This window comes from Candoia aspera, chromosome 7 (genome assembly GCF_035149785.1).
Source record: "Candoia aspera isolate rCanAsp1 chromosome 7, rCanAsp1.hap2, whole genome shotgun sequence".
In the NCBI taxonomy this organism is placed as follows: Eukaryota; Metazoa; Chordata; class Lepidosauria; order Squamata; family Boidae; genus Candoia; species Candoia aspera.
In genome coordinates this window covers 42152373-42171931 of record NC_086159.1, presented here as the reverse complement: position 1 = coordinate 42171931, position 19559 = coordinate 42152373, and the positions used below count along the sequence as shown (strand labels likewise).

The following is a 19559-nucleotide window of genomic DNA, read 5'->3' as shown; positions in this document are numbered from 1 at the left end:
AACAATTCTCTGCTTGGTTTGTATTAGCTTAAGAGCATGAAAGAGCATGTCCATCTTTAAAATTATAAAGACCTAACTTGTAACAAGATACCCCAGAACTATCCTTGTACTGTACCTTTAGAATCAAGAATCCTGAGCTTGGTAGTAAGAGCAAAATGTTACAACATCTTCAAAAAAATGTCCCTTCCCACCCCTCCCCAACACATGAAGGGGACTTGGGTCCACCTTCTCCTTCTCCTTCCCCACCCCAAAATGAAGCAGTTCCCTAAGAAGTAGGCAGTAGAACACAATGACCTTTTAAAATGAAGGGGTACAAATTCACATTTAATATAGTATACAATCAATAATACAATAGCTACTACAAGCTTTACAATGTACAATTTATTTTAGTGGTGGAACTGTTCAGTGATTTCTAGGCATTAATCTGTAGGCCAGTAAGACAGTTGTATTTAATAGTTTTAGTGAACATACAAAAGCTGTTTCTTTTCTAACAAAAGCTATCTTCATTGGAGTACTTTTTAGAAGGCCACTGAAATGTATAAAATGATCTAACATGGTGGTGGTATAAACTGAGGTCCCTCTTCACATGGCAACGGCAGTGCACATATAAAGTAAAAGGCTAGGCTTTCAAATGCCTTTAAAGTTTACTTTAACTAGCACAGCAGGTTTGGATAGTACTCAAATACAGGTATGTGAAATGTAATGAAGATGTTCTATTTAAATTTTATTAAGGTGAACACTATTCAAATGAAAATTGGAAGGGGCTTTTTATAATTAGACATTTTTTTAAAGAGTGGCTCCATAACTCATCTTTCTAAATTTTGAATCATAAAAATGAATGTATATTGTTAAACACTTACTTTGCAGCAGCCTAATTTACTGTATTTGCAAATAGGGAATTTTTATTCAAGCATATCATGTGGGCCTGAAAAATCCAAACAATATACATTAATATATACAGCATCACTCAGTACCTACTAAAATTAATGTGAAGGTTACAGAATCTAATATTTTGCACTACAGTCCTTTTTTCTTTTCTTTTAAAAAGTAACCAATTGAGGCTCGAGACAAAAATTTTAGAATTATCTATTTTCAACTGACTTTTTAAAGCATCTTTCATAGAAATAAATGCATATTGCACAACTGTGAAAGCAAAGGTTTCTTGAAACCTCTCTGGTTTTGGGGTGGATGGCTGAAAAATACAGGATTAGTTAATTACACTGTAGTATTTCTAAAGGTTGTGTGTCTCTGTAGATATAAAGCTGTGAGAATACTGTACAAAGAAAAAATCTGGTACATGAATAATTAGAAGGGAGCACACAAATCCAAACTTAGAATTTTTTTAAAAAAAATCAAGATAAGGGGAAAAAACCAGAAACAGTGACAAACAACAAAATAAAGTAACTGTGATAGCAGAAAGCTTTTTTTTTTAAACGTGTTTATGTACAACTAAGGCTTACTGGTTAAATATCTGAGGCTTATCAGGCCTTGAACACTTTCCTTATATGCAGTAGCTGTAAACAAGATTTCTCAGTCATTTTGTCTTCTCAGCAGCTGCTTTAACACATGAATATGATCTTGGTTTAAAAAACACACACCCAGGTAAGAGGGCTTTTGGCAGAATATCTGAAAACGACAGTCTCCAAGAAATCTTCCCAGGCATCCAATGATTTCCATGCTATGGTCCACTGGAGTTACTAATTATGTGCAATCCCATGATTTGCTGATAGAGTAAACAATTTTATTTGGAAAGCTTGCTGATCACTCTGATCAAGGCCCCATTTTCATCCTTTAGCCTCTGGTTATCTGCCTTCAGGTCTGGTAGCATCTATAAGACAAGAAAAAAAATATAGGGGTCTGTTATTTGACAAAACAAAATTTCCAGAAATAAATCATCTGCACAGATAAATATTACATCAACTGACCATCTAATAAAAGTTTAGTACTTAAGAAGCCATAGTTTGTGTAGAAGGACTTTAACAAATAGGTAGTTGGATGTACTGTGAAACACGCCAGACAAAAGATGCAACGTTTTGCTCTTCTGGTGAGCAGGCAGGGCTAGGAAGGGAGGATACTGTAACTCTCTGTAACTCTGCTGTCATGGACAGATCACTCTCTGAAAAGTTTTAGATTGTGGACTGCAGGGATGGAGACAAGTTACAATGGTCCGACCCAGGTGCCTGATGGATTCAGAAGGTTCCTGAATATTCTCCCACCTCACCTGTCTTCAGAAGCTTATGCTATCTTCTCAGAGCCTCTGAGGCGTCCTGAAGGGAGCCACGTGGAGGAAATGTTCGCTGGAGAAGCTGGGTCCGAAAAGGACTCAGCAAAGGCAGCAAGACGTTTCTGCTTTGCCCACGGTGGCTGGGCGGAAAAGGCGAAAGGTACAGTAGGTGCAGGGAACTGAGAGAGGAGGCAGCTGGGTGAAGGAATGCAGGCTGGGGAGACTGGAGCTTGCTATGATGGTCTCCTGCTGCGTGGCTGGGACAGGATGGGTGGCCTCGCGCTGCATGGCTGGGCTTGCTGCCCTGCAAGGCAGGGTGCAGGGCTTAAGGGCAGACATGGAGGGAAGATAGGTGTGGGGGAGAAAGGCAGGGGGGAGTTGAAGGCAGTGTTCGGGGCTGGGAGGAACCAAGCCTGGAATGGCTTGGATTGGGGTGGGTGCTCAGGCTAACAATGGGTACAATTCACTTAACAACAGCAAGGGGAACTGCTGGGATTGCCGTCACTAAGTGATGCCATCTCACTTTACAACTGCATGGCTTAGCGATAGAAATTCCAGGCTTAATTACTGCTGTTAAGTGAAGACTATCTGTATGTTTAATAATAAATATAAAAATAGTTGAGATATGGCTTGTTTGTCCCCTATTGGGGGCAAGAGAGAGAGAAAGAGCAATGCAGAATGTTCTGTTGTGTTTTCTTGGGAATATCTCCCCCCTCCCCCCCAAAAAAGTGACTGACAACTGTCAACTAAACTTCCTTTTTAGTAGCTTTGGCTTGTATGGGCAATTTCAATAGAGTCTCAAGACTCCAAACATAATGACTTCCTTTCATAGCTGGAAAATTTCACAATAGGAATAAAACAAATCATCAGTACTTTTTTTTTTTTAACTAAGGTACAAGAATGCTTCTCCTTATACTTAAGAAAATATACTCAGTTGGATAAAAGTCCTGAAGCTAATTTTTGTATGATGAGAATCAGAAGCTCAAGAATATTTGGATGAACTGTACAACAGGGCAAGCATCATATAAACCATATTCTGTAAATGAGTTTGTGGGGTAAATACAGTATGTCACTATTTTTTACAAAAGCAGAATAATGCACTGACACTAGTTATGACTACAGTATAAGGCTAAACTTAAAAAAAACTATCAACGGAATATAAGAATGTGCATGTTGAAGCCCTTAGTTTGGTATATGTTGTGCATTTACCTTGAGTTCTTCTTCCATTTCAGATATTCGCCTTTCTAGAGCTCTTCGTTCCTACAGAGAAGCATTTGACATAATGAATGTGTAATTCGGATAGATGGCTCTCATATTACTGTAGTACAGTCCAAGAAGTTCATAATTAATCAGAAGCACAGTGAGGAGAAATTTGCAAGGCCAGCAATGTGTAAAAAAATAATTCTACTTTAAAACTAAGAAAACTTAACAAAATGTTGGTCATATTCTATCAATTCAGTTAATTATCTGCAGGAATGTATTCAGGCAATAATTTTGTAATGTAAGCTTACTATTACTCCTTTAGCTAGATTTTACTTTATACAGTTTAACATACAATAGAGGTAAGAACTCAGTTAAAGGAAGCACAAAGCATAAGCTATCACAGACAAGCAAATGTTAGTTTGCACACTTTAGTGTATCCAAGAAATAGTAATACTGCACATGGGTCCTTGACATATTCTGTTACAATTCATACAAAGGGTCGAAAGCTTTTATAGCTCAAATTTTGGCTGATAGCCTGACAATGCCGTGAGTCCAGTTAAAAAGCAGCTGCTAAATCCTGTGTTCATCATTCATTTATTTTTAAATGTGAAAGAGAAAAGCAAGTTACTGCAAAGTGTACATCTGCATTCAACAGTGTTATGCAAGACAAGCAGCATCAACTGAGTGTGTAAAACTCTGGTTAGATCATACCGCCCCGTAGATACTGACTCTTGTCGGTCACCTTTCAGATACAAATCATTTGAATTTAGTTTAATCATAGTTAGTGAAATCCCTGGCATATTTTCCCCAGTTTTAGATAATTTAAATAATATAATAGAGTAATAACCCACTATTGTTGGTTTCTAAACTTACTGGTTATTTAACTTGCTGGTAAAAAAAATAAGTTTCTAAAAAATATGTTCACGCATAGCAGTGATCAGTTAAGTAACTGTGAGTTAATTGGCATAAGCCTGAAAAAAGCTGCAAATTTAGAAGGCTAAATATTATATTATATTCAAGAATGCTTTATAGGCTAAAAAACTACACTCTCAGCCAGGTGTATGGAACCTTGCACACTGGGCTGGTAGTAATTTTAAAGAAAGGTTCTGTATTGCTATTATCAAATCCAGGGTTTTTCAAACTGGGTTCTAAGAGAACTTGATAGGTTCCACGAGAGACTAAGGGAAAATATATCAAATATCAAGCAATTTATAATTATTTTATAATTATAAAACAATTCATTAGCTTTGTTTTATTGCCAGTTTCCTATCACTAGACCTTTGCCTCTTGATCAGGGGTCCTGATATTAAAAAAAGAACTACCAGGTTCCACAGCCTGAAAAAGTTTTAAAATCCCTAGTCTAACCCATTGTAATTTTAGAAATCATGGTGATGACTGTGTCATCCCTGCATGGAGATGTCATTGAAAACTTCCTTTAACTGTCTCCCAATTATGACCATAGCTGTAGTTCTACATATGCTGATAGTGATTGCTTCATGAGACCTACTGGATGTGAGCTGGCCAAAATCACTATTATTCACATTTAATTTTACCCTAGTGTAAGCAATTGCTTATACAGTCTGTAGAATACAAATACATTTAACAACATCTATAAATGGAAATCCTACACTAAACCATGTTCAAGATATTTAAGCTTAGTATTTCCTTATCATAGTTAAAATATGTAACTATGGTAAGGAAATACTTCACTGGGAAAGAAATATTGTTCACAAAGTTTCTAAAAAACTAGACTTTTAGAATCCTGAAATACAATAAATTCCAAACTAATACCATCACATAATTATCTAGCTATGGTATCTGATTAAATTCATACTGTTTTCTAGGGGGGTGTCCAAACCGTTTGGAATATGGAACAAATCACCATGTTCCAGAAGTTCTCTTAACGTCTTTCAGGTCAGTTCATGGTTCAGGAGAAGTGAATTGTCTGTGGTTTCAGACAAAATGAAACCTGGATAGGGTGAATCCTGGTGCATCATCTCTTCTCTCTCCCTTCAGAAGCTGCCAAGGGATAGCATATCCCATAGGCCTGCCTGACTGCAGCCCTTCCTTCCTCTCAGCTGTGGCTATTGAAGTTGCAATGCAGCATGTCTTATCAGCTTGCCCACTCCATCTTCTCCTCACTTTCCCTTCCTTCCCTCCTCCACAGGTGCAGGACACTATTGGCCAGATCCCAGAATGCACTCTACATTCACTCCAGCTAATAAGAAAAGTCAATAGGCTTGGCCTGCACACCATATAACCACAGTTGAAGCCATGTGGACCTGGGAATTTATATTTAGGAACATTCTAGTCTGAGGAGTATTGTCATGGAAGAGCTTCCTGGAATGTTATGCGATGCATAGGAGATCCCAGCGTTCAGCTGGATGGGGATGATGAAAACTGCAGACCAACACAACTAGAAGGTATGCTTGCTCTGCTACACTGGAACATCTGTGGCTGCTGAGGGGAGGAAGAGAGGGACGGGAAGACACTAGGAAAATCGGGGATGACCATGTCAGTGGAATATTTCACATTGGGACATCAGTAGCAGTGATAGCTAATGGAAAGGAAAAAAGGGAATGCACTAAGAAGATGAGGGAATGGGAAGGCAGGGGAAAATGTGAGCAGCATGTACCTTGTTCTCTCTCCCCTTAGCCATCTCAGCCCTGTTGCTTGGATTTTTCATCCCCCTTCCATAAACTGCTCCTGCCTGGGACAGCCAAGTTCTGTTCTATGCATGGACCCAAACACCTAAAACTGCATGTTTCAGTGGCACAGACCATCCAAAAGCAGCTGTTCAGTGCACGGTTCATGCATGGAGCATTTTGCACATCCTTACTCTTTTCCAATTCAAATTATTATATAACATTTAAATTATAGTAACAATAAAGAGTAAAATGAAAAAACCTACCCTTTTTTCCATTTCTAGCAGAGATCTATCAGCAAATCTTTCCTGCCTCTGAAATACATAAGAGATTGTATGCTTTCACAACAAATTTCAGTTGAAGAGAAATCGGGGAAAAAGAAATAGGTTGTTGCATTACTATTATTTTTAACAGCTTTTTGTGACCAGTAACAAGGTAGCATAGAATTCCTGGTGGACATTTCCTATTGATTATAAAGTTCAAAGAATGTAACCTCAGTAGCGAACATCATGCTTTTTCAGAAAAAGTGAAAGATTAAATTCTTATGTTGTAGGTGTCAGAAATTTAGGTAATCCTACTCAACAAGATGACCAAGAATTATTTTCTATGACTGCAATAGAAATGGAAATAGACATTTTCTATGGCCACAATAACAGGTATAAACTGAGGCTATCTAGATTTTGATCAAACGTAAGGAAAGCTTCCTGATGGTAAGTTATAACAATGAAAGATTACACCTATGAAGCTGGTGGGTTCTCCATCTCCAAAGGTTTTTAAGAGGCTGGTCAGTCACCTCTCATGGATAGTTTATTTGGTTTTCCTGCACATTGTAGAGGGTTGGACTTGATGATCCTTGTGGTCCCTTCCAACTCTACAATTCTATGATTTTTATATTACATGTCAAAATTTCATAAGCAACTGTTGCTTATTTTTACTCAGATTAATAAATACATTTCCTGCAATGAAGTATCCCAAGAGGACCAAAATATAATTCTGTATGATACTGAGAATAATCAAGTGCAGTTAGTTTAGAAACTGGCATAATTTACTGTCTCTACCCTTAACTGGACACAACTGTTTGGATATTTACCATTAATGTCAGAAAGCTCTGTAGCATACCATGCACTCTACCTAACCAATCAAATCAAAGTTCCAGGATTGTACCTAAAATGTCAGGGTCTGCCTGTTCTTAGGAATATGGTATCACTGGATGTTAAAGCCACACATGCACCACATATCAGCATTAACTGCTTCTGCTGAAAGTACAAGGAGCGGTTCAGTGCATTAGTAGCAATCTATTTCTACCTTCTCATCCAAGAGCCAATGTATGCTTATGTCTGAATGTAGAAACATTCTTATGTAGGTGAGTATGAGTACTATTCACTCCTGTAAGTGCTGCATGCTGAAACAAGAGTTATATGCACAAGTATTTTAACATTATGACACTTGGGAGTCCACTAAGATAAACCCTACATTTGCTGTGAGGTTTAGAAAAGACTATTTTAATGCACTGCTACAACATATAAAATATATAAAACATCTTTCCTTCTCATAGATATTTTGCAATTCTAAACAACTGTATCTATAAGGCTTCAAAGCCTCATCTGTACATATTTTTAAATAATTGTTTAGTGTTTGGTACACAAGCTTAAATCTCGTCTTTATATAAGAACTTGGATAAATTGTGGTTAGCTGTTTTTTTAATCCATTCAATTGTGTCCGATTTTCAAAGACTGCCTGGACAAGTCCCTGCAGTTTTCTTGGCAAGGTTTTTCAGAAGTGGTTCGCCCTTGCCTCCTTCCTAGGGCTGAGAGAAAGTGACTAGCCCAAGGTCACCCAACTGGCTCTGTGCCTAAGGTGGGACTAGAACTCACGGTCTCCCTGTTTCTAGCCTGATGCCTTAACCACTACCCCAAACTGGCTCCAAACCAAACTGGTTTATTCATGAAACATGTCCTGAATCATGCAGAATAAAACCAGTATTTCCTTTTCATAAAAGGGAACAGACTCTAGGTTGAGGAACTTGGTAGAACAAATTTTGTTAAGGATAGGTATCCTGATGTTTTGAATGTTAAACCAGTTTGTCCATGGACATTTCCTTTAGTGCTTACCTGCTCTATTCCATGTGAATTTTAAAGAATTTTCGAAGATCACAAGGCATCCTTATAAAGTAAAACTGGTATACTGTTTTGTCTTGAATGAAAGATGTATGGTATGCTACAGAAGATATATAGTTGAATTATTATGTGCCATCAAGTCAGTGTTAACTCTTAGTGACCACACAGATAGATTTTCTCTAAAAGCAAGGAATAGCATTACTTTATATCATATGCATATTCTTTTACTTTCTTTTTTGGAAAGAGAGATTATGTCTGTTAAGGTTTTTTAATTTATTTGTTTTGAGTGTGACACATATTCTTCTTGGATTTTGTTTGTACATGATTTCTTCTAGGAACTATGTGTACAATCTTCAAGTTTTATAGTACCAAATTTATGATTTGCCATTTGGCCTAAGACCCTCTCTGTCTTGTGGCTTCTCTTTCTTTTAGCTTCTCTAATTTATTTTCTGGCAAATGAATTTTTGTAACTGGACAATTGTGGAAATCCTTTTGTAAAGGGCAAACTCTATCTCACAGAAGTCATTTTGGAAAAGTGCCCATAATGTATTTTTAGAATTCCAAGTGTACTATTCTGACAAAAAAGGTTTGAGACCCAATGGTTTTAAAATTATCTGCTGCAGAAACATTTAAGTAGCAATAATGTGTCAAATATTCAAAAATGGATATCATTCATTTATCTCAATTCCAGGGAATTTAATAAACATATCAAATAATAGAAAATTTTAAAATATTCAATAAAACTGATTAAAGTCATAATAATACCCAATAAAATTCTAGTTTAGATCATTGTACCCAACTCAAACAGGTGACCAGAACTGCCATCAGGCACAAAAGGTCTGACAAAATAGCTTTGTCTGTATCATCTGAACTTTTGGGTAAATACTATTCCAAAAAGAGGGAAATGCCACCCAAAAACCCTCCCCCATCACATTCTTAAAGGAAGATACTCAAGAAACAAGGTGGACAGGCTCAACTTAGAGAAGACAGTCCTGGAAATACCTGGGAATTAAGCCACATAGGCTTTTTCATACAGAACTTATACTTTTCTCTTCCTGAGCTGATATACAGCCACTCCTTGCTTAGCAACTACCTTGTTTAGTGACCATTTGCAAATACCATGGTAATTATAATAATAATAAAAATCATTTTCCAAAAGATCAATGTGCACATTTACAACCAAATTTCCTGCACCTGACAACAAAAGCCTTCAGTGTGAACCTAATTAACATCTGGTCAATTTCAGGCAGCAGCAAGCTGGCTGGAGGGCTCTAACCAACTAATTAAGGTCACAGAGCTGAGCTTGCTAACTTGCAGTTTTCTCTGCTGTGCTGCAGAGAAAAGCAGCTCAGGAAGAGACAGCTTGTTTAAGCAATCGATCTATTCTCCCTGGGAGGAGCAAAAAAAGGAAAGAAAAAAAAAAAAAACGGGTTAGGCACAGGACACAGTATGAGAGAACTTTATCTGAATAAGACAGCAGCAACCAGCGATCTTTGCAGCATCTCCCTCTCTCTGTGTATTCATTTAGCGACCATTTCATTTCTGATTGATGGAGTGGATTGTGGTCACTAAATGAGGATGTATTTCATTTCTTATCTTGTCTTCCACGTCCATTTTTTCCCCAACATCCACTTTTGAGATTACCAAAAGATGGTCTGTCCTACACTCTCATCACCTTGTATCCTTCATTAATTCCCTCAGTCTTTAATAGATAATAAGCTCAATAAATTTTTAGATTTACATTCCTTCCTATGCCATGTAAACTTATGAATAGACTTATGCTTAAATCATATATACAAAATCAAAACCATTTATAAGATTGCCTCATTCAAACAACTACACATCACACTTAATGAACTTAGAATTTAATCATGAAAGGTATTTGACTATTTTGTGTAATTTTTTTTCAAACTGAACATTGCTAAAAAGTTACCTTGGATTCCATATTCCATGCAAACAGAATAAAGCTCACTTTAGCTTTTCTAATATGTGGTATGCAAAATACTGAATTACCCCCTTGGGACAAGCTTAAAACAATAAAGCATTTCATTAAAAACACTTCATTGTGCCCCTTCATACTTGATTCTCCCCAATATATTTACCAATGGAAGTTTAAATATACAAACCTGGGTTGCCTTCTCCAATTGTAGCTTAAGGTCCGTTAATTCCATGTTTGTATCATGCAACTGTGCTTTCAGTTTTTCATTTTCAGCTATAATCTGTTCATAAAGCTAAAAAGTACAGATTTTTAAATCACGTATTGCTTCAAATTTGCAAGCTAGCTCTGTAGTTGCCTGAAAGGAAGACTAGAGTTTTTCCCCAAGTAATTTACATTTACAATGGCAAGGTCATTTTAGATTTATTAAGGATGCATAATGGAAGTATATAATATTTTCTGCCATTCCCCTAATTGATAAACAGTATGTGCAGTTCTCCTTTGATCTATCTAGTCAAGCACGCTGCCCCCCAAAATAACCAAATAGATGCTTCCACATTGCTCATGAACAGAAAAAGAAGGCATTAATCATATCCTATTTTTGTTCCTGTGTATCTTAAATTTGGTAACATGGACCCACCATAACTAATAGCTGCTGACAGACCTATCTTCTCTTTTAAATTTCTCTAACTAGTTATGCAGGATAGTATGACCAAAGAAAAGTGAGAAAAGGAAGTATCCAAAAGCAATTTTGAGAAGCACCCGGTCACAAAATAAAAAAGACAAAAGCCTCCTTAGTATAAAGTATTACACCTAAACTGATAGTTTCATATATGCAATTCAAGAATAAAGCCACTTGAAATTTTTCCATAGCATGGCATTTTTCATTGTGAAAATAAAGTAAATTGGACAGTGAGAGAGCTAAGGAAAGGGAAGACATGCTCTTGTCAGAAGTCATACCCTCCAAAACAAAGAGTCAATAAAGCAGAGGGATAGTCCAGGGCAAGGCAGTCCATGTATGAATGTAAGAGGGCAGCAGCAGGAAGCAGCAAATTAGAACATAGTGAGAGGATGATTTGAGAATGGGGAGATACCAGTACTGAAATGCACTTGGCCTAGGGGAGAAAGAGTTAGGAACAACTTGTATTTAACATTGTAAGATACATGAAAAGAGCAGAGCTGAGGCAAAAACTTTGGACAAATACAGAAACAAATATTTGGAAGGATCTCCTTCCTTCAAATGTCCCTATTTTGTTACAGTAATTACCTTAATTTGGGGAAAGTGTGTATGTGTAGATCAAGCTATATAGAATTATTTCATAACAATGGAAAAGTTACAATATACTACTACTATTACAGTCAATACCTTTTTAAAATCAGTTGTATCTTCTCTTTCTAGTTTACTGGTATATAATTTGCGATCTTCCAAGTAACTGTAACCTGTCCGTCCTAGTAATGAATCATAACGATCCCCTGATGACCCTGTGTCATATCTTTAATATGAAAAAAATCAAGGTATTCACAGCTGAATGCAGGCATCACACAGATCATAGTTCACAATATGTATGCAAAACACAATGTGTCCTGTTTTTTGTGCTTATTTCTACCCAGCATGCTGAAATGATATTCAGAAACAAGTTGCCTTGTTCTATTGCAGTTAATACAACAAAGTTGTGTCACCTTTTGTTATCAGAATAATAGCACAGGTACAGACGTACTTTCCTCTGCTACTTCTCTTTTTTCAGGAGTGATTTCAGAGAGAATTCAAACTGAATAATATCAGAAGTGAAAGGTAAAAGTTTATTTAATTCTTTCTCAGTTCTTTGCCTACTTGAACCCATATCTAAACTGCTTCTATCGTCAATGGTTTAAATAGGTATTACCTGAAAAGAAAAGCAATGCAAAGGAAACTAGTTGATCAGAGAAATTAACAAGGGACATTCAAGTGCTTCTTTCCTTTCTCCTGAAGTAATGTATAGTTACGTTGTCTTAAAAAATACTATTTTTTTCCTTTCCGTTATCGAGATATATGCATTCAGCACCATTCCATTTTCACCAGCTTTTAAGAAAGCCATAAAGCCCTGCTCATTTACCCAATGTTTCTCTTGAATGTGATTTCCTGTACTTCTTGGGGTCCCACTCAAAATGGGAGTTGATTTTATTCTCATGCTTTTGCATTTAATTGTAATAAAGTAAAAACATTATGTTAACTTCCCCCCCCAAAAAAACCCTAATAACCAAAACCCAAAACCAAAAGCCTTTCTGGATCAGTTGCAAAATAATAATAATAATAATTATTATTATTATTATTTATATGCCTGCCCATCTCATGTGACGTGACTCTGGGCGGCATACAAACAAACCATACAAAACAATTTAAAAAACATTCAGGAAGTAAAAAAATAATATTATAAAAAGGCTAAGAGGGAGTGTCAGATTATGAACAGAGCCACCTCATCAGATCACCATTCCCTTGCGATTCAGGCCTGTTGACACAACCAGGTTTTAAGGGACTTCAGGAAGTTTGGTAGAGATGGGGCCACTCTCACCTTGGGGCAGGGATGGTCCACAGGGCTGGGGCCAGGGCAGAAAAGGCTTGTCTTTTGGGTCCCGCCAGATTTAACTCCTTAGCAGCCGGGACCTGCAACATACATATTCTGCTGGACCTGATGGGATGGGCAGATGTAACCAGGAAGAGGTGGTTCCTCAAATAGCCGGCCCTATGCTATGAAGGGCCTTAAAGGTCAAAATCAGCACCTTGAAAGTCTAGAATTATATTCCTTTGCTTCATACCACTTATTCTATTTGTAATAGGTGTGCAATCCCAAATATTTTGATACTTTTCGCTTTACAACATTACTAGATATAGGAAACCATTATTTGTTTTTTTATTGGGAAATGACTGCCAGAGACAAAAATCTGGCAAGGTGACCACGGGCAACTTATATAACATGAATGAAAAAACACGTTCACCTTTCTCCTGTTTTTCACTTCCATTTTGTAGCAATATAGCTTTAGGAACTTTAGGAAGTAGAACTGCACTTCATTTGTCAAATTGGATGTTGCATCAATCCATAATTTACACAGTTTTACTCCTAGTTTCACTATGTATATTGCCATCAAACTCATACCAAGTGTTTACCAATTTTAATAAAAATGAAGTTAAGCTCTGAACAATATATTTTCTCACACATCTGAAATAAATGATGCACAATTTTTGCCATACTGAAAGCAAGAACAAAAGATATGAACACCCAGAAAAAACAATAAGGGAAAACAATAAAGCTAACATATGAAAGACATTAAACCAAAGCAAGAATTAAAGTAATGTGAAATCTTCAAACTTTTCTCAGTAAAGGCAAAACTTCAGTTTTAGAAGTCCATAAAAATGGGAAAAATAGAAGATCAGAAGAAACAGAAATTGCTAATACTGTGCTTCAGTTTTAAAAAAATAACACTGATTAGACATATCCTGCTGCAAAATCTATATACTACTAAAGCTCTCATTGTGTTTGTCTGTTTGTACCCTCAAGTTAGCCTAAATGGTGCATTATACCGCAACAATTTTTGAATCAAGGTACCTAAAATCCATTAACATAAAGAACGCGTAAAAAATCTGGGACCCATTACTCCTGTGGAATTGACATTTCCACAATGTTCACACCAGTTTTATTCACAAAGGTGGGGCTGTTGCAGTGTCCCTGCAGTCACATGAGTGTGATTTCCAATGCTCCCTGCCAGCTTCCCACAAGCAAAGTCAATGAGGAAGCCAGCAGGAAGTTGGAAGTTACTCCCACTCCCACTGCTGTTTTGCATGCCCGTGGTCATTCTGTTTCTCTGTTTAGATAAGTAAATATTGATTTATTATTGAAGTTATTTTGCCACTACAATTATATTTCTATTTATGATATATACTCTTCTTAGATGATCACGGAGCCATACAGCATGTAGGTAAAAAAAATATGGTCAGCCTAAAATTTAGTGTTCATTCTGGTCACATCGGACCTTTCTCTCAAAGGATGACCCAATGGGTCACAGGGTTGTCTAGTATGTATTATGAACCTTGCTCTTTTGACAAAGTGAAACCGTGGAATACAAAGTTCAGAAAACATAATTTATTTTGTTTCACTACAATGCTGGTGGTTTCTTCTGCTTTTAGTGTTTTTTTGCCTGCCTGCTTTCTCCCAAGCAAGAAAAATTGAGAGTTCAGCAGCATGTAGCTGCACTTGCAAGAAAATTTAGAAATGTTTCTATAAAATAATGCTTATAACTATTATCTGAATAAACTATATTTTCAAGTCAAATTACCATTCCTGCCCCCTCAAAAAGAGCAGCAACACCCCCACCTCTGAAAAAACAAGTTTTTTCCATTGCTTCAAAAGCTTTGGAAATTTTTACAAATTCAAAACACAATCCACTTATTTATCTAGTTTTTTCTTATCTGAAGATAAGATTATTTAGATAAACTTTCAGACCAAGCATGTGTTGTATTAGACAACCATAGGTCTGACAAGCTTCCATAGCAATAATTAAAATCTTGGTGACAAATCACATAACTGTTATCATAATTTAACTAGCTAATCATTTTGCTTGGCACTAATAAAATGTTTCAAAATGCCCTGAAGATAATGGTACTGCAATGCAAATGTCTATATTAGTGCATAATAGCATTGCCATGTTTAAGTTAGATGGATTTATGTATGTATAATTTAGGTTTCTGGCTGAGTATATTTGTTTCTTTAAAGCTTTTTATAGCATTACAATAATACACAAGCAATAATTTTATAATATTACATAAAACATAAGAAAGAGATCCAAATACGAAAAGAATACATACCTTGAATGGCTATCACTCTGAAAAATGAAGAAATAAAGTAATTTTAGTATACTGCACTTATATTTAATAAGAAAACATTCACAGTGTGAATAAACACAACCCTAGAACCAGCTGAAAAGATTTCATAGATCCTATTAAACATATACCATTTACAGTAAATAATATTAACAAGAACGTTAATGTTCTGATGGGGACATGGTGGACTAAGCAACTGTGCCTGTGGGCTCCGCGGGCGGAACTGACAACACGGCAATCTTTTTCGGGCTCAGGCAGGTTTTCCTGAAGTCCAGGAACGTTCTCCAGATAAAGGAAAACACCTGGAATCACCCCATCTGCCCTCCGGATGGCTGCTTGCAGCCAGAAGATCGCAAACAGCGTTTCGCGTTCGACTGGTAAGAGCTAGCTGGGAGGCTGGGACGTCACCATTTTTCAAGCCACTCTGTAGCCTTAAAGGGACACTAAGACCAGCCACCCCATTTCTAAATCACTAAATTTATATTTTCTTTTAAGTATGTGTATCCTAAGAGAGGCTTTCTACAGCAAGGAGAAGTGGACTTCTTAGTGCTTATTATTTTTGGGATTATTTAAATTTTTTTTTTTTTTAAGTTTTAGAATTTGTTTTCCTTCCAAATATAAAGGAGGACTGAGAGTAAACAATTGTCTTCCTGTTATTATTTTGGTATTAAATGTGAAGATACTAGCATTTTCCTACATGTTGAATTGGCTGATTTAAACCTTTAGCTGTTTCTACTTTCCATTGGGAACTGTTTATCTTACTTTCACTTTTGTAAACATACTTCGGAACCTTTTCATATCTTTGACCTTTGCTGGTTAAGCTCCTGGGGATGCCATAATCTACTGTGTGAGACATGGAGGATTTTAAACAGATCTTTTCTGACTTCCATCAAGATTTTAAACAGATCTTTTCTGACTCCTATCAAGTTTTTATACAGTACAAGACATTTAAGACATTGTGGAAAACATGAGCTGTAACATGTGTCATCTGGTTGGGGATGTAGTGGATGTGTAACAGAGGAAATTGAGGAATTCAACAGTGATAGAAATGTTTCTTCTAAGAACGAGATTGGGATTTCTGTTGAGATGCTGGAGGAAGATTGGATAGTGGAGTTGGAGAAATTCAACGGAGAGAGGAATCTGCAAGCAATAAGTAAAATTGACTTTTTGGTGAAATGTCATGAAAAAGAAGGGATCATTATGTGTGGGAGGTTTTCTGAAGAGAAGTTGGAATTTTTGAGGGGGGCAGTTGGGCTGTTTGATTTTTTCAAGAGAAAAGCTCTGTGCATATTGTGGGAATATGTAAATCCTTTGGTTTATTTTGAAGTGGGATAAGGGTTAAAGAATGTTTATCTGGATCACTTTTAGGGTTTGACTGATGTCATTTGTTTTTAAGGATATTTAGGGTATAAAAATGTTTACTTGGATGGTTTTAAGAATTTGATTTAAAGTCATTGTTTCAAATTGCTTTTCTTTTTTGGTTTATTAAAACTGTTGTATTATTTAGTATAATGGCAGACAATTTATGTTCTTTTTAGTTTGATTTTTATTGTAGTAGACAGAAATATATAGAATAGTGGTAGGACGGGAATAATTAAATAAATGTTATTTTTTGGGGGGGAGTTGTTTAGGAGGTTTACATTTATTTTAATATAAGGGGAGGAAGTAACTGTACTTAGTGATTTTTATAATGTGCTAAAGAGGAATGATTTACAGAAATAATGTGATTTTGGTTTAATATAGAGTGAGAGATTGATTGTGGAAAATTTCTGTATATCCTTGCTGTTAAAAGTCGGAAGTCGTATCTTTTTGTAATGTTGTAAAATTTTTCTCTTTTGTGTTTTCACACTTCTTTAGTTTTCTCTTTTCTTGTAGTTTTCTGTTTTTTCGTAGCTTTTATTTTTCTCTTCAAACTTAATTCTTCTTCTTTTTCTTCTTCTTCTTCATAATAATAATAATAATAATAATAATAATAATAATAATAATAATAATAATAATAGATTAAGAAGAACAGTTTCAACCGTAGAAAAAAGTCTCCGGGATGCCCAGTGATATTCTTTTACTTAAAAAAAATAAAATAAAATACCTCATGACTCAAGAAAAGCATTTTTTCAGTTTTCCAATCCAAAAGTAGTTTGTCATAACGTTACTATTTAAGATACCTAGGCCCAAAGCATCCTTAAGTGTCTATAACATTTTAGAGATGTGGTTTTATTTTAGCCAAATCCTCAATTCAGAGGAGGAACATAATAATTTGGAACAGATTTTAATATTACCAGAATGGAATAGACAGCAGCATATTCTATATTAATTTATATACCTTGAACCCTAGCCAACTTGAACTGTCCCTGGGCAAATTCAATTCTGCACCTATTTGTGAAGATTTTTCCCATGATGGTGCATATTCTAGTACTGAATAGCAATGGAGACAGGACATATGCCTGGCATACTCCAGTGCAGATGGAGAAGACCTCTAATAGTTCACCTTTGATGTGAACCTTGTGATATGAGCCATTGTGCTGCTGCATGCTACTTGATTTTGTTTGGCATTCCCTCAGTGGCAAATGCTTTCCAAAACTGGATTGATACACTGTCAAAGGGAGCCATAAAGTCAATGCATACTATGATGAGTAATTTGCCACATCAGATTTGTTCTTCCATGACTTGTAGTATAAATACCTGGTCACAGCAACCCTGATTTCAGTGGAAACCAGCCTCTTCTTTGCAGGCTACCTGTTCTTTGTTTTTGTATTTGAAGATGGATTATCTGCATGAATATTTTACTAACCATAGAGGGCACATTAATTCCATGGTAGTTTTTGCACTCATGCTGTCTCTTTTTTTAAAGTTGGGGAGTATGATGGTTTGCCATGATTAAAGAGAAGATTCTAGAATCCATGCTCAGGTCTTTAAGTTTCTACCAAAGAAGGTCGCTATTTATTGAATCAAATACTGCACTGAGATCTATAAAACTTGTAAACTCTTGGCTCCCTTTAGCTGTATATTTTTCTATTAGATGACATAAAACAAAACAGTTAACAATAGTGGGGTGACCAGACCTAAATCCAGTTTACTCTTTGGGTAGCAAGCCTTTTTCAATTACCCAGTCCTCAATCTTGTATAAAAGATATTTGGCATAAAATTTGGGAGACTGGACGAAAATTGTCCAGTACAGTAGGGTCCAGCAATGGCTTCTTGAGGAGGGGCTGCACAAGCGCCTCCTTAAAGGCAGCCGGAAACACCCCCTCCCCCAAGGATATATTTACAATCCTCTGGACCCAACCACATGTCACCTCCCGAGCTGCCTTCACCAACCAAGAGGGACATGGATCTAGTTAAGAAGTGGTGGCTTTTACAGTCTGGAGGACCCTGTCCACTTCCTTGGGCCCAATAGGATCAAACTGTTCCCAGATAACTGGGTAAGCACGCTCCCTTGGCATCTCCACAGACCATGCCTCACACTTGGAGTCCAACTTGGAATGGATCCGAGTGATTTTATCCTGCAGATGCCCAGAAAACTCCTCTGCACAGCCCTGAAGGTGGGTCACTGGGCCCACCTTTCCCAAAAGTGATTGAGTAACCTTAAACAGGGCTGCTGGATGGCATTCTGCAGATGCAATAAGGGTGGAGAAATATTGACATTTCGCCGCTCTTACTGCTACAAGGTAGGCCTTAATAGTGGTTCTAGCTTGTGTTTGGTTGGGTTCAGTCCTTGTCTTTCTCCAGCGATGCTCTATGTCAATATCAGTCTATGCTACTGACAAAGTAAAGCTAGATATTTTGGTTGTCTGATATATTTGTTTAATTATCTTTTCTAATTTATGGGATACATAATAAAATTTTATTTGACATCAATTAACCAATTATCCATAATAACGTTAGATGATTGAAAAGAGAAACAGAATACTGTATTTGCAATGCAGAACAATGGAAGTATGTCTATTTTGTTCATAAACAGGTTTTGGCACAAGCCTGTATGCAGAAGGCACAGTTTTGTTTGACAAAAACTTTAGGAAAAATACAGGATTTTATATTTTATATAAGGAGAATAAATATTACCTGTGCTTCTTTTTTATTTGTTCCCTCTTCTGAATCAGACTGGTGGTCTTGTTCATTTTCATCACTCTGAGAGAGAAAATCCATTGAAATTAATGCACATTTCATTTGAAAAGAAGAGACTACTAAAGTGGCTATTTCTAAGCTGATTTCCAGGTTCATATTTTTTCTAATACATTTCTTTTTTTCTGCAAAAAGTTAAAACATCTCTCTTTTTTCTTACTTATAATGTAATCTTAATACAAGTTGCAAGCTTTTTAAAATCTACACCACCTTTTATGAACAGATTATGGATTTTAAATATTAGCCTTCAGAGTATACACATCTTGCTTTTTGTTAGACTACTATTCTATATTTGCCATCATGCCTTTCTTAGAAATCCCATTTCATAATTCTGTTCAGAAAAAAAATATTTATTTATCCCCAATATTATTACATTTGACACAATTTATTTTAATTTATCAGGCATATAATACATAATAACTTAAACCAATTTTTAATGAAATAAAATATACAGTGTTGTTCA

General features: G+C 36.3%; 1 protein-coding gene across 3 annotated transcripts in view; it reads right to left on the bottom strand.

Moving 5' to 3' along the window:
- Nucleotides 1-1349: 1349 nt before the first annotated feature.
- PPP1R12A (protein phosphatase 1 regulatory subunit 12A) overlaps nucleotides 1350-19559 on the bottom strand; it is a 131889-nt gene continuing 113679 nt past the window's right edge. The window contains exons 18-25 of one of the 3 annotated variants that reach the window (XM_063309003.1): nucleotides 19037-19102; nucleotides 14963-14979; nucleotides 11492-11618; nucleotides 10316-10420; nucleotides 6339-6386; nucleotides 4139-4169; nucleotides 3434-3484; nucleotides 1350-1828 (exon numbers count right to left, since the gene is read on the bottom strand). In XM_063309003.1, the coding sequence (XP_063165073.1) occupies nucleotides 3453-3484; nucleotides 4139-4169; nucleotides 6339-6386; nucleotides 10316-10420; nucleotides 11492-11618; nucleotides 14963-14979; nucleotides 19037-19102 (426 nt within the window). In that variant the 3' untranslated portion in view covers nucleotides 1350-1828; nucleotides 3434-3452. The remainder of the gene's footprint in view (nucleotides 1829-3433; nucleotides 3485-4138; nucleotides 4170-6338; nucleotides 6387-10315; nucleotides 10421-11491; nucleotides 11619-14962; nucleotides 14980-19036; nucleotides 19103-19559) is intronic. The other 2 variants (XM_063309004.1, XM_063309002.1) reach the window with 2 other exon arrangements.